This window comes from Zonotrichia albicollis, chromosome 7 (genome assembly GCF_047830755.1).
Source record: "Zonotrichia albicollis isolate bZonAlb1 chromosome 7, bZonAlb1.hap1, whole genome shotgun sequence".
Lineage (NCBI taxonomy): Eukaryota > Metazoa > Chordata > Aves > Passeriformes > Passerellidae > Zonotrichia > Zonotrichia albicollis.
This window is the reverse complement of record NC_133825.1, coordinates 12,005,640-12,018,570: the sequence shown is the minus strand read 5'-3', so window position 1 is coordinate 12,018,570 and position 12,931 is coordinate 12,005,640. Positions and strand designations below refer to the sequence as shown.

General features: G+C 52.6%; 1 protein-coding gene across 1 annotated transcript; it reads right to left on the bottom strand.

The window, feature by feature from the left end:
* Positions 1-2,162: 2,162 nt before the first annotated feature.
* On the bottom strand, positions 2,163-3,437 carry LOC141729625 (olfactory receptor 14J1-like). The gene has a single exon (XM_074544337.1). It carries the CDS (start codon positions 3,176-3,178, stop codon positions 2,261-2,263), a length of 918 nt encoding a protein of 305 aa, XP_074400438.1. The 5' UTR covers positions 3,179-3,437; the 3' UTR covers positions 2,163-2,260.
* Between the last annotated feature and the right edge of the window lie 9,494 nt (positions 3,438-12,931).

Sequence of the window (12,931 nt, the reverse complement as noted above, 5' to 3'; positions counted from 1 at the left end):
AAGACATTTTTCTTTCAAAACAGCACCTACACATACAGAATCCTCTCCTGCCATAATGTGATGAAATATTTTCTGCTGATTAGAGATTTCCGGTGGATTTGCTTTTCTTCTGTTTGTGGCCTTTGCTTTTTGTGGTTGGTTTGTTTGTGGGGTTTTTGTGTTGCTGTGGGTAGATCTTGCTTTGTTTTTTTAATTGAGTTTGGGGTCTTTTTTTTCATTGGGTTTGGGTTTTTCCCTTTTGAACTGTCTTTCTTCTGATGCATAAATTTTCTCTGCCCCTTCTTGGGGCTTGCTTGGCACCTGATGGCAAGACCAACTCGGTCACCTTGCCCAATTACGTTTTGCAGTCACCATGAACTAGATGAGTTCAGTCACAGACTCCCTGCAATTTGGCAGCATCCACAAAGGAATTGAAAGTACATTTCATGGCATTGTAGAGACAATAGAAATATTCCACAGTGGTGGCCGAGGGCTGGTCACTGAGGGATGTCACCAAAGCGTGGCTGCCAAGAGGACTCTGTACCATGGATGACATCTGACCCTCATTGTTCAGCCAAATTCCCACCCAGCCCATGTTCCACTCCTTCAGCCCAGCTCTCTCCAGTCTGGCTCTGAGGAGACCACAGCAGACCCTGTCCCAGGCCTGGCAGAACTCTGGGCACACAACATCCTCTTCTTTTCCCTCCCATGTGGGTTCTGCGGTCCCTGCCCTGTTCTGCCAGTGCCTGGAATGGCTGCAGGAGGATTTGCCACATCCCCTTCCCTGCTGAGCCTCACCAGGCTGTGACTCTCCCAGTCCCCCTCCCTGCCCTGTGTGCAGACTGGTTCCATGTCTGCCCTTCCCAAGTGCCCAGGACCCTCTGGGATGGCTCTGGCCTTTCCAAGAGGTTTGAGAGAGGTCCCACAGTGACACCACACAGCCTTCTCAACAGCCCTGACACCAAAGGCCTTTTCCACCTCCCTCAGTTCCAGGTCAGTGCCCAGAACACAGCACAGCCCTGTCCAGATCCTCAGGCTGGTTCAGAAGGGAGGCAGCTCTGATTTCTCCCCACAGACCCTCACTGTATCCAATGTCTATCTGTGCTGTCCATGGCTGCCCTGAACATTTTTTCCCTGGAGCCTCCCTGCCTGGGATATTTCTCTCTGTGCAGTCCTAACCACAACCCAGCAAAGAATTCAGGTGTTTTCCCAGAGGACGTTACTTCCAGAGTGAAGCGGCCTCAAGGCCCTGTTTGTGCCACTGAAGTTGTGCCACCCCTGGGTGCTGCTGATGGTGTTTGTGCTGATGGTGTTTGTGCTCACTGGGGTTCATCTCCCCCCACACACACGATGCACTGCTGAGATCTCCTCAGCACAGAGCAAACATGGCCTGCTGGCCTGGTCACTTGGTGTCCCTCCGTGCAGGGACAAACAACCTCCTGCAGGTGAGGAGAGGCCAGTGCTGGCAGTGGTGGTTGCAGGGACTGGTGTGGGACAATTGCCCTGGGGCACCTTCCCAGGCTGTCCCAGAACAAAGACAGCCCAGGCCCTGCTCTGCTTCTGCCTCAGGTCCATGCCAGGAACTCTGGCTGTGCCAGGACACTGCTGTGAGCCCCCCTGCACACTCGCCCCCTGCCCCAGGCACTGGGCTTTGCTGTGCCAGGGCATTCCTGGAGCAGATTGCTGACAGCAGCTCTGGAGGGGAGCAAAGCCTCCCTGCCCTGCCCTCTGGAGATGCCCTTTGCTGCTGGAGCTGCTGTGCTGGAGCCCAGCTGTGTCCCAGCAGTGCCCATGGCCTGTCCCTGCCTGTGGCCACAGCAGGGACATGCAGCAGGACAGTGACCAAGCTGCCAGAGCACTCCGGCCTTACAGCCACAGCAGGGCTGGGAGGGACAGGGTGGAGTTGGGCCGAGCAGCTCTGAAAGGACCAATCCCTGCTGCTCCCTGGCCGTGCTGCTCTGCTGGGACTGTTTTCTCCTTCTCCCCTCTAAATTCGTGCAGGTCTCAGAGCTGGGATACCAGATAAAACAGGCACCACAAGGTACTTTATTTTCTTCAAATACCGCAATAGCCCAAAACCTGGTTTGCAGAGCATATGGGTCAAATTCAAGAGGCAGACAGTGAATTTGATGGGGGGATTAAAAAGTTTCATTGAGGATAGTTTTTTGAGAGGAAAAACCCACTGAACATTACCAAAGGACATGGGAACATCTGTTGGCCTGTCACAAGTTCTATTCCAAAAGCTATGAAGAAGAAAATGGGAAATTGGTTGCTTCAGAAATCAATCATTCATCATTTTCCTCAGGGCAGCCTTGAGCTCCTGGTTCCTCAGGCTGTAGATAAGAGGGTTCAGGGCTGGAGGCACCACTGAGTACAGAACTGACACTGACAGATCCAGGGATGGGGAGGAGATGGAGGGGAGCTTCAGGTGGGCAGAAAAGCCAGTGCTGACAAACAGGGAGACCACAGCCAGGTGAGGGAGGCAGGTGGAAAAGGCTTTGTGCCGTCCCTGCTCAGAGGGGATCTTCAGCACGGCCCTGAAGATATACACATAAGAGAAAATAATGAACACAAAACATGTGAGTTCTAAACAGGCACTAGCAGCAAGAAGCCCAAGTTCCCTGAGGTAGGATTTGGAGCAGGAGAGTTTGAGGATCTGTGGGATTTCACAGAAGAACTGGCCCAGGGCATTGCCATGGCACAGGGGCAGGGAAAATGTATTGGCTGTATGCATGAGAGCGTTGAGAAAGGCACTGGCCCAGGCAGCTGCTGCCATGTGGGCACAAGCTCTGCTGCCCAGGAGGGTCCCGTAGTGCAGGGGTTTGCAGATGGACACGTAGCGGTCGTAGCACATGATGGTCAGGAGAAAAAACTCTACTGACACAAAGAAGAGAAAGAAGAAAACCTGTGAAGCACATCCTGTGTAGGAGATGTCCCTGGTGTCCCAGAGGGAATTGTGCATGGCTTTGGGGACAGTGGTGCAGATGGAGCCCAGGTCGCTGAGGGCCAGGTTGAGCAGGAAGAAGAACATGGGTGTGTGCAGGTGGTGGCCGCAGGCTATGGCGCTGATGATGAGGCCGTTGCCCAGGAGGGCAGCCAGGGAGATGCCCAGCAAGAGGCAGAAGTGCAGGAGCTGCAGCTGCCGCGTGTCTGCCAATGCCAGCAGGAGGAAGTGGCTGATGGAGCTGCTGTTGGACATTTGCTGTCTCCAGACATTGGAACCTTTTGAAGGAGAAAAAAAACAGAGACAAATGGGGGGAGATTCCTCACAGGAAACTCAAAGTCCTTTTTCGTAGACATTTCCTGCCACAGAACACCTCCCCTTGCCTCTGTCTAGGAGATCTTCCTTCACCTTTGTTGCTGGAGCCCTGATTGCTGGTGGCCAATGTTGTGTGAGGAGCTGGACCTTGGCCTGCAGGACACCTGGGAGTCAGCCCTGACCCCCAGTCAGTGCAGGGGAACAGTGAGGGCAGGGATCTGTCCTGGTGTTTGGACTTGGACAAAAAATCTTCCAGTAAGGCAGAGGAGCTGCTTAAATGAAGGGATGGGGATAACAGAATGTGAGATTCTGTTGCACCTGGGGAGAACAGAGTGTCCAGAGAGGCAGGAGCATTGTCTGAGGCTTAGTGCAGACTGAGGGGAGCTGCTCTGTCCCTCTCCCCTGTTCCAGCTGCCCTGCACTTGCACCTTTCTGAGATCCACTCCTCTGTTACCCTGGACAGCCAGGAGACACTGCTGAGAGCAGAGGGATCCCTGGCACACAAAGTGGCTCCTGCCTTTCCCAGAGTCAGGAGAGTGGGCTCATTGCCAGCCTCCAGGCTGCCCTGCCCAGAGCTGCCCGGGCACAGGGAGCTGGGACACCCCATTGCTGTGCTCAGCCTGCACAGGAGGAGCCCAAGGGCTGGGCCTGGCCCTGCAGCTGGAACTGCCATTGCACAGAGCCCCTCAGCAATGCCAGCAGCACCTGGGCAAGGCAAGGAGAGAGAGAGAGCCGGGAGGAAAAGCCTTTCCCTGCCCTGCCCTGCCCAGCCCCTGCCAGGCAGCAGCAGGGCAGGACAGTGGCCCTCAGGCCCTGGTCAGCAGGGAATGGGCACATGGCCGCAGAGATGCCCTTCATCTCTGGGGCTGCTCTGCCAGCCCAGGAGGGACTGAGGGCCCTGAGGGCCCTGAGCCCCTGGGCTGCAGGCTGTGCTGGCTGTGAGGGGACACAAGAGCTGTGCTGCTCAGGGCAGTGTGTGCCCTACAGGGCAGGCCCTGCAGGTGCCACCTCTGCCCTGCAGCAGGGCTGCCCTCAGCACTGCCTCCCTGCCCACGGCTCTGCTGCTGGAGCTGTCCCAGCCCCAGCTGCTTCTGTGGCTCCTTCCCTGCCAGAGCTCCCAGAGCAATGCCCAGCCCCTGGTCCAGCCTTGCCCTGCAGCTGCTCGGCCCTGCAGGGATTAAAGAACAGCTCCCCCAGCCTGGGCACCATGGAAAGGTGATGCTGCATGGATCTGGAGGCTGGGCAGGGGCAGGCACTTGCTGAGGTGCCCAGGAATCCTCAGGGTGATGGTTTAAGAGTCTCAGGCCCTGCTCTGCCCTACACAGCTGAATTTCTTTTGTGCCCAAGCTGAGGGGAAAAGTGGGAGCACAGATTCGGGAAAGCAGAGACCCAAGCAGGAAACTCCTGTCCTGAATGACCTCATGACAAGTCCCCTCAGAAATGAGCTGGGCATGATCTGGAGCTCTGAGCAGCCCTGTCTGCAGCCCCAGCTTCACCCCTTGCAGCTGTCCCTGGCAGCAGGAGCTGTCCTGCCCTGTCCCTCTGACGGTGCCCAGGGCAGCCCCACTCTGCAGCACATCTTCCTCCTCCTCCTCTTCATCCTTCTCGTCCTCCTTCTCCTCCTCCTCCTGTGCCACAGAGAACCTGGGAGAGTCCTCCTGACACATCCCTCAGGCTGTGGGGTGTGCTGGCTTCAGGAGATCCCTGCAGGAGCACAGGCAATATTGCCCTGCACCCACACACTCACCATGCACAGGGCTGTGAAGATCTTGCCCCAAGTGAAGTCTCAGCTCAATGTCTTCCCAATCCTGATTGCCTTCATCCTGTCTCTGCCTGACTCCTGTCCCTTCAGTGCCTGCAGGCAAAGCCCTCAGGCCTGCTGGGCTGGGAGAGGAGCTGGTCCTGGGACGAGCTGTTCCTTTAAAGCTCAGCAGCACAGACACAGCACAAGGCATTTAATAAGCCTCTTGGGCTTTAGTGTTGTTTACATCAGACTCAATCCCTGAGAGAGTGTTCAAAACACTTCTGAAGAACTCAAACTTAAATTGAAACTCCAAAGTTTTTTGTAGTTTAATAAGTCCCTCTGAGAAAGTGTCCCCAGGTTCCAGGGAGAGCAGAACACTGGAGGTAGTGATGACAGCTGGGCACAAACAAGGCAAAGGTGTCTGTGGTGCTGAGCACACCTGGATGTGTTTCAGGAATGCAAAGGGCCAAGGCCTGAGCCCCAGCCCCTGGCCAGGCAGATCCTGTCCCTCCCTCCTTGCTCAGGGCTCTTCCCGGGATGGGCACTGGCATGTGGGGATGTGCAATGGCAAGGGCAGGAGCATGGGGCGGCCCCTGCCAGGCTGCTGAGCAGGGACAAGGAGGCAATGAGGCCCCAGGCCTGCAAGGGTCACTTGTCTCCTGCTCCTGCCTCAGGCCCAGGCCCAGCAGCCATGGCCAAAGTGCTGCCCAAGTTGGCTCTGGCAGGGCCTTACAGCTGCTGCACATTCCTGTTGCTTCTGAGGCAGATGGGATGTGACCATCAGAGGCCAAGGCCAGCCAGAGATGGCAGGTCTTTCTTTTGGGAGATACCCTTGCATACAGGAAGATTTTACTGGGATGTACCAATTTTCTCCATGGGTATCTGAGAAAAGAGACAGTTCTTTCCATAGGAAGGAAAGCAGGGAACCCCAGTGGTTCATGAGCAGATGAGAGGCAGCCCTTGTCATTCCAACATCAGCCAGATTTGACAAGTCACCCCTGGAAGGCCAAATCAGCTAGATCTGTTCTATGTTCCCCTGGTTCCACAGGGCCCCACAATGTCCCAGTGCCCCTCTCGATGCCATGAGGCCCTGAGGTGTCACAATGGCCCCTTTATTACACGAGGCCCTGAAGGGTCCTAATGGTCACCATGGTCCCATGAGGCCCCACAGAGCCATGGTGGTCTCTTGGTTCCATGACACCCCATGGTGTCACCATGGTATCCCAAAGTGTCACAATGGTCTCCGTGGTTCCACCAGGTCCTCACAGTGTCATTGTGGTCTCCATAGGAAGGAAACAACCAAGCCCCAGTGTTCCAGGGGCAGATTAGGGGCAGCCACCAGAGGCCAAGGGCAGCCAGATTAGATGGTGCTGGCAGATTTTGTCTGGGAGCCATCCTTGGATATAGGGAATCTTAGAGGCGGAATACCAGTTTTGGAACTGGATGCCTGGAGGTGAACGATGGTTCTTTTCCATAGGAAGGAAAGCATGGAACACTGGTGTTTCAGGGCCAGATGAAAGGCAGCAATCAGAGGTCAATGCCAGCCAGACCTCTCTGTCCTTGCAGCTTTTGTCAGAAAGCAGCCCTTGGATATAGGAAATTTTGCAGATGGAATCCAAATTTTGGCAGCTGAAGTAGAGAGAGAAGGCTCCTGAGATGTCAAGTCTGCCAGACCTGTTTTTTCCTGGCAGCTTTCGTCATGGAAGAATCCTTGGATATAGGGAATTCTGGAGGTGGATTCCACACTTTGGCCATGGATACCTGATAGAGCGGGATGGTTTTTCCCATCCAGGAAAGAAAAGTGTGAAGTCCAAGATTCTTGGAAGAACACAAGAGGTTACCACCCATGCGCCAAGGCAGCCTGACCTTTCTCTCCTGGCACTTTTCATCTAGGGGAAATCCTTGGATGTAGGGAATTTTGGAGGTGGAATCTCAGTTTTGGCCATGGGCACTAGGACAGGAAGAAGAGTTCTTTTCATTAGGAAGAAAAGCACAGAGCCTCAGTGTTTCAAAGGCAGATGAGAGACAGCTCTTCAGAAACCAAGGCCAGCCAGAGCTGTCTCTCCTGGCAGCTTTTGTCTGCGAGAAATCCCTGGATATAGGGAATTCTGGAGGTGGATTCCCAACTTTGCCCATGGGTGCCTGGATGTGAAAGGTGCTTTTTTGCCATAAGAAAGAAAAGCACATGGCCCCAGTGTTTCAAAGGCAGATGAGAGGTGGCCCCTGGGTGGCCAAGCCAGCCAGATCTGTCTGTCCTGGCAGATTTCATCTGGGAACAATCTTTGCATAGATGGAAATCTGGAGGACGAATCCTGATTTTGGCCATGGACACCTGGAGAAGAAGGACAGTTCTATCCACAGGAAGGAGAGCCCAGAGCCCCAGTGCTCCAGGGGCTGATGAGCAGCAGCCCTCGACATGCCAGGGTCAGCTGGACCTGTCAGGTGGCCCCCAGGTGTCCCAGCCAGCCAGGCCTTGATGCCTTGAGAGGCTGCCTAGAGCAGAGGCTGGACAGAGTTACAGGAATAAAATAGGGATTTACTAAAAGGCCTTCAAAGGATACACCTGGTGCAGTACAAGAGCCCGGCTGAGGGTACAACCAAGATGGATGATGGGTCACACATTTTCACATTTTTATAGGTTTAGGTCCATTTCTATATTAGGATTAATTGTCTAATTACAGCTTCAGGTTATGAAGTCCCATGCTCCCAGTCTGCTCTCCTCAATTCGCTGTTTGTGCTTTTTGGGCCTGAAGCTGCCATAGTGTCTTTGGCTCTCCTAGGTTTCTAGGTTTCCTACTCCAGTTATGGAGAAATATTTCAAAGGGCTTCTAAAAAAATGCACTCCTCGTTTAAAGGGTGTATTTTGGTACTGCTGTCTTTGGAGCAGAGACAATTGCAGCATTCTGGGATTGATATTGATCCAGGGTCTCTCCTCAGGAGCTCCGGCCTGCTCACAGAAGCTGTGCCTTGAGCTCTGACCCAGTGTGGACAACCTTGCTCCACATTGCCCAGCCCCATCCTGTCTGTCTTCACTCCCCTGGGACCTGCTGTGCTTGGAGAGCTGGCTGCACTCAGCCTGAGAGGGGTTTTCTCTTTGTGTATTTTTTGAAGCAATCTAAAACTCCTGAGTTTCCCCAATGAAAACAGACACACTGCTCAAGTGTGTGCCAAGACCAAGCTGCCGCCAATAACCTTCCTCTCACCCAAGGCAGAACTGTGCAGGAAATGTTCTAGACCTTTGGCATCCATGGTTCCATGAGGCCTTGCTCTGTGGCAATGGACTTTTGATTCCACAAGGTTCGGTACTCAACAGTGGTATCCTTAGTTCCAAGTGTCACCATGGCCCTTTGGTTCCACAGGGCCCTGCTGTGTCACAATGGGCTCCATGATTCCATGATTAATGAAAAAGCTTTGCATAAACAACAAGCAACACCATGGTCTCCTTGGATCCGCATTGTCGCAAAGAACAATGGGTTCCATGAGATCCCAAACTTTCACAATGGATATTTGGCTCCATGTGGCACCTCTGTGTCACAAAGGACCCTTGGTTCCATCAGGCCCCACAGTGTCACAGGGGTTTCCTTGGTTCCATGTGCCCCAAAATGTCACAGGGTTTTCCCTTTTCCTGCAGCAACCAGCAGCAAACTCCAGTGCCAGGGTCAAATGTTTGGCAAGAACGAGCAAGGGGGAACATTTGGAGTGGTGGATTTTGCCTTCCCAGGTCACAGTGATGTAGGATGGGGCGCTGCTGTCCTGGAGATGGCCGAACAACAGCCTGCCCACTGGAGCAGGGTAAGAGACAGCCTCTGTCTATGGAACTGCAGCAGCAGAGAGGTCAAGAGAAGGCTGGGTTTTAAGGACTCTCACCAGCACAGGAAAGGTCAACCTAGGACATTTTCTTTAAAGCTGACATTTTGGAGCATTCTTTTATACAGACATGGATCACCAAATACCAAGTTAAACAGTTTTGGCTTTCTCTGGGCCCTGAGACCAGCTGGAATCTTTTCAGCAGTCTGTGCTGTTCCATCAGTTGCTTAGGCCGAGGACGTTGGGGTTTCTCTTCATAGGCAGGCTGTAAAGGCAGAACCAAACAAAATAGCGGTGTAAGGCACAGCACAAAGGAAGCACTGGGCTGATCAACACCGCCCTTGCAGTGACATTTCCCGCGTGCTCCTCAGCACCCCAGGCTGCAAACAAGCTCTCGGGGCGAGCACACGAGCCGCACCCAGCGCTGAGCACCAGCCTGAGCCCAGCAGGGCCTTGGAGGAGGCAAGGGCGAGCTCCGGGACGGGCTCCAAGGAGCCTCAGGGCTGGGGGGGAAGGCGCTGAGCGCCCTGCCCGTGTCCCTCTCAGCCCTGCGGCACCACGGGGCCAGAGCCCGGTTCTGGGGCTCGGTCCCTGCTGCCGCAAGGGTGCTGCTCAGGGCTCCCTGCCAACCAGGGCCAGGCCCGGGGGCTGAGGGGTGGCCGCCGCCCACTGTGGCGCCCTGTCCGAGCTGGAAAAAGACTTGGGGCCGGGGTAGCGGCGGCGGGGTTGCTCCTCCGCCCAGGGCGTTTGCGCTTCAGCCACAGCAGCACCGGCTGTTATGAACAAGTTCATAAGTTAATGCAATTATAGCTGTTAATATTAATCTGAAATTGTAATAAGTTAATTGTGTTAATTAAATCGTTGTTAAATATTAAACCTTAAAGTTACCCCCACTGTTAATCCCCTTACCTTACTGGAACCCTTGTTGCATCTGTCGGGTACTGCCTCTGCTGCTCCCCAAAATGGTGTCAGGTAACATCCCTGGGAAAATATGCAAACTAAGACAGTCAAGAAAATCCAATGAAAGACCCTAAAAACAACAAGCTGGTCGAAGATTTAAGGAACTAAGCAATGGATCCTACTAGGGATAAGTTCTCCTACTCCACCAGTAAGGTTTTAGATGTCAGTGTGACCTGATTGGAACTGGGTCAGAATGGGCACCCAGATGACGAGCCGAAAAGCGACTTCCTAGACATGCCCATGAGGATGGAAGCCCCTGATCTTCTGTGGAGCAAAACTGTCTGCCTCCTCCTCTGCATCACCAAAGGGAGCAGCAGTGGAGTGCGCGACCCCTTGGGCCCCCACCCAAAACTGGTCATTCAATAAAGGCATCCAAAATGAGCAGGTTCTCCTTGCCCATTTATTTCAGCTGGTAGCTCATCCGGGACAGCCACACCTGAAGAGCACACCAGGAACGGGACGGCCACCTGCCCTGGACCTCCAGGACAGCTGGTACCTGGACCAAAGAGATCAGCCTGGGATCAGCGACGCCAAGGAGCGCTGGAGGAGTAAGTGACCCTGGTGGCAGGCATAGGAGGGGTGTGAATGGTGTGTGAGTGAGATGAGGGGTGGCAGCTCGGACCCTCAAAGCGGTGAGGGTCCCCCAATACCAGAATTCTGGACCCTCATGAGGGGGTTGGCCAGGAACGGGGGGAAGCGAGAGGAGCTGCTGAGTGATGCGTCTCCTGGGGATAGTGAGGGCCCCCACGGGCATGCAGGGGATAGGTAGGTGTGAGTGGCACGCGTCAGGGCTGGGTCTCCCTTGGTAAGACCATTGTGGTCTAGGTAGGTCTGGGCGTGTGGAGTACCCAGACATTGAGTGGGTCACACACATCACAGGGTGCCCCCAGGCACTGCCGGTGCCAAGCGCCCACGAGGGTCCTCACTGCCCAGTACTGGGCCGGACGTACCACAGGTGGTGCTGCCGTGATCTCAGGGAGGAGATCATGAATCCACGGCCCAAGAGCACTGGGATGGGGAGTCTTTAGGTTAAGGCAAGGACAGGCACCACACATTCTTGCACACACCCCTTTTGCCTAGGCTATTGCGCTGGGGAGGGGTAGCCAAGCCGGATGGTGGACAGCAAAGGGGTCGTGCTCCTCTTGGGTTGATCCCAGTTTCTGGGAAGGGATCAAGGGTAACCCCACGGAGTCTCCTTGAACCTTCCTACATCCATTCAAAAAAGTGAGGAAGGCGGATACAGTATTAGAACAGAACAGTCTAGCCCGGGGTTTGGACTCATGGTCCGGCCTGGTGGGTGGCTAGACAAAGGAAGGTCCTGGTGCCCAGGGAGGGGATTCTAATACTGGGGACCCTGGCGTGAATCATAAAGGGTAGAGATGAGGTGCAGGGGTGCACTCAGGGGATCAGATCACTAGGATAGGCCCTAAGGTCCAAGGCAGAGCTTGGAACTGAAAAGGTGTGAGTGTAGTGAGTTTACTTGGGTAAAAGAGAGAGAGTGAATGAACCCTGTCTTTTCCCCCAGTAAAATTTACTTCTTAGTAGGAGAGTGGAAGTGTGAGAGTGATCAAGAAGGGTTTAAGTTAAATCAAGACGGGGGGAGAAGGCTTGGGTTAAAGTTATATATATTTAGTTGAGCTGAGAAACTCTTTATTTACTTGTCAATGTGTGTTGTGTCTCAGACATCTTTTAATTAAAAATCCTTTTTTAGGATTTTTCTTCCTGAGAGGCCTCGGGAGCAAAATGTAAACAATGGTTGTCTGCTGCTGTGGAATGCAACAGGTGCATCTGTGATTGGCCCATCTTGGATGTTTATAATTATTGGCCAATCCCAGCCCTGTTAGCTTGGCCTCTCTGTCTGAGACACAAACTTTTATTATTCATTCATTTCTATTCTTAGCTTAGCTAGCTATCTGAGATGAAACTTTTCCTTCTATTCTTTTTAGTATAGTATAGTTTTAATGTGATATATATCATAAAATAATAAATCAAGCCTTTTGAACATGGAGTCAACATTCTCATCTCTTCCCTCACCTGAAAACCCCTGTGAACACCATCACAGTGTTGCTCGTCTGTAGATTTCCATTTGTGATTTTAGTTTACTCATTTAAGGATGGGTCAGTGTGTAAGTAAAGGAGGAAGCCCGCTCAAAGCAAAAAGGAAGACAAAAAGTATTCCCTTAGACAGTCCGCTTGGGCAGTTATTAGACCACTGGGATTCCCAAGAATCCACTAAAACCCTTGACCAAGTTAAAATGATTTATTATTGTACTGAAATTTGGCCAAAGTTGAAATTACAAGGGAAGTGGCCTTGGTATGTGTAGGAAAGACATTCTGTGCTGTCCTTGTGAGCTAGCAAGGGCCTCCTGAAGATAAGGAGAAGCCCCGTATCTCTCCTGAAGGAAGACCAAGGTTGTTACCATGGAGACAGGATGAAGGAGAGAAAGTTAAGTGATATGGACTCTGGCTGGCTCACAGGGTGATGTGGCTCCCTGATCACCTACTGGGAACTTTGTTTCTCTCTTATGACCAATGGGCACAGAATGTGTATGTTGGGTGGGTGTAAATATCTTGAAGAAGTAAAAACAATATTGCTCTAATAAATCTCTCTCTTGCACCCTTCTGATGGAGTCGTGTATTTTTGCGCTGTGTCGTGCTCTATAACGACATCTTGTGGCCCCGCCGTGATCCCAACTGGACTGTAAAAAGAGAAAAAAAGTCAAAGGGTACCCAAAATATGAGTGAAGGCAGCAGGAAAGCTGTGGAGGTCTGGACCTAATTCAGACATCTGATTTGAGGTGAGCAACTGGGAAAAAATGGGAAATAATTTATCAAATGAGGAAAAGACTGTTTTGTCCATGTGGAAATGTTACTGAAAAGAAAATATATTCAAACTTCTGATTATGCCCTTTGTAGCTTACTGACATGGTGTAAATCACAGGACTTTGAAGCTGATACCAACACTGCCTTCAGTGTCAGGGCATGGAAAAAGGTTGGGTGTCGAAGGAAGGGGACCAGGACACCAGTTGGTTCATCACAGGCCCTTCAGGTCCAGTCCGGTCCCGGACCCTCAGGTCTTTCTGGTCCAGTTTATTGAAGAAAGTATCAAACACTTATACAGCAAATAATAAGCTTATGAATATTCTGTAAGCCAAGCAATCTATTGGTTAAACTATACCATGA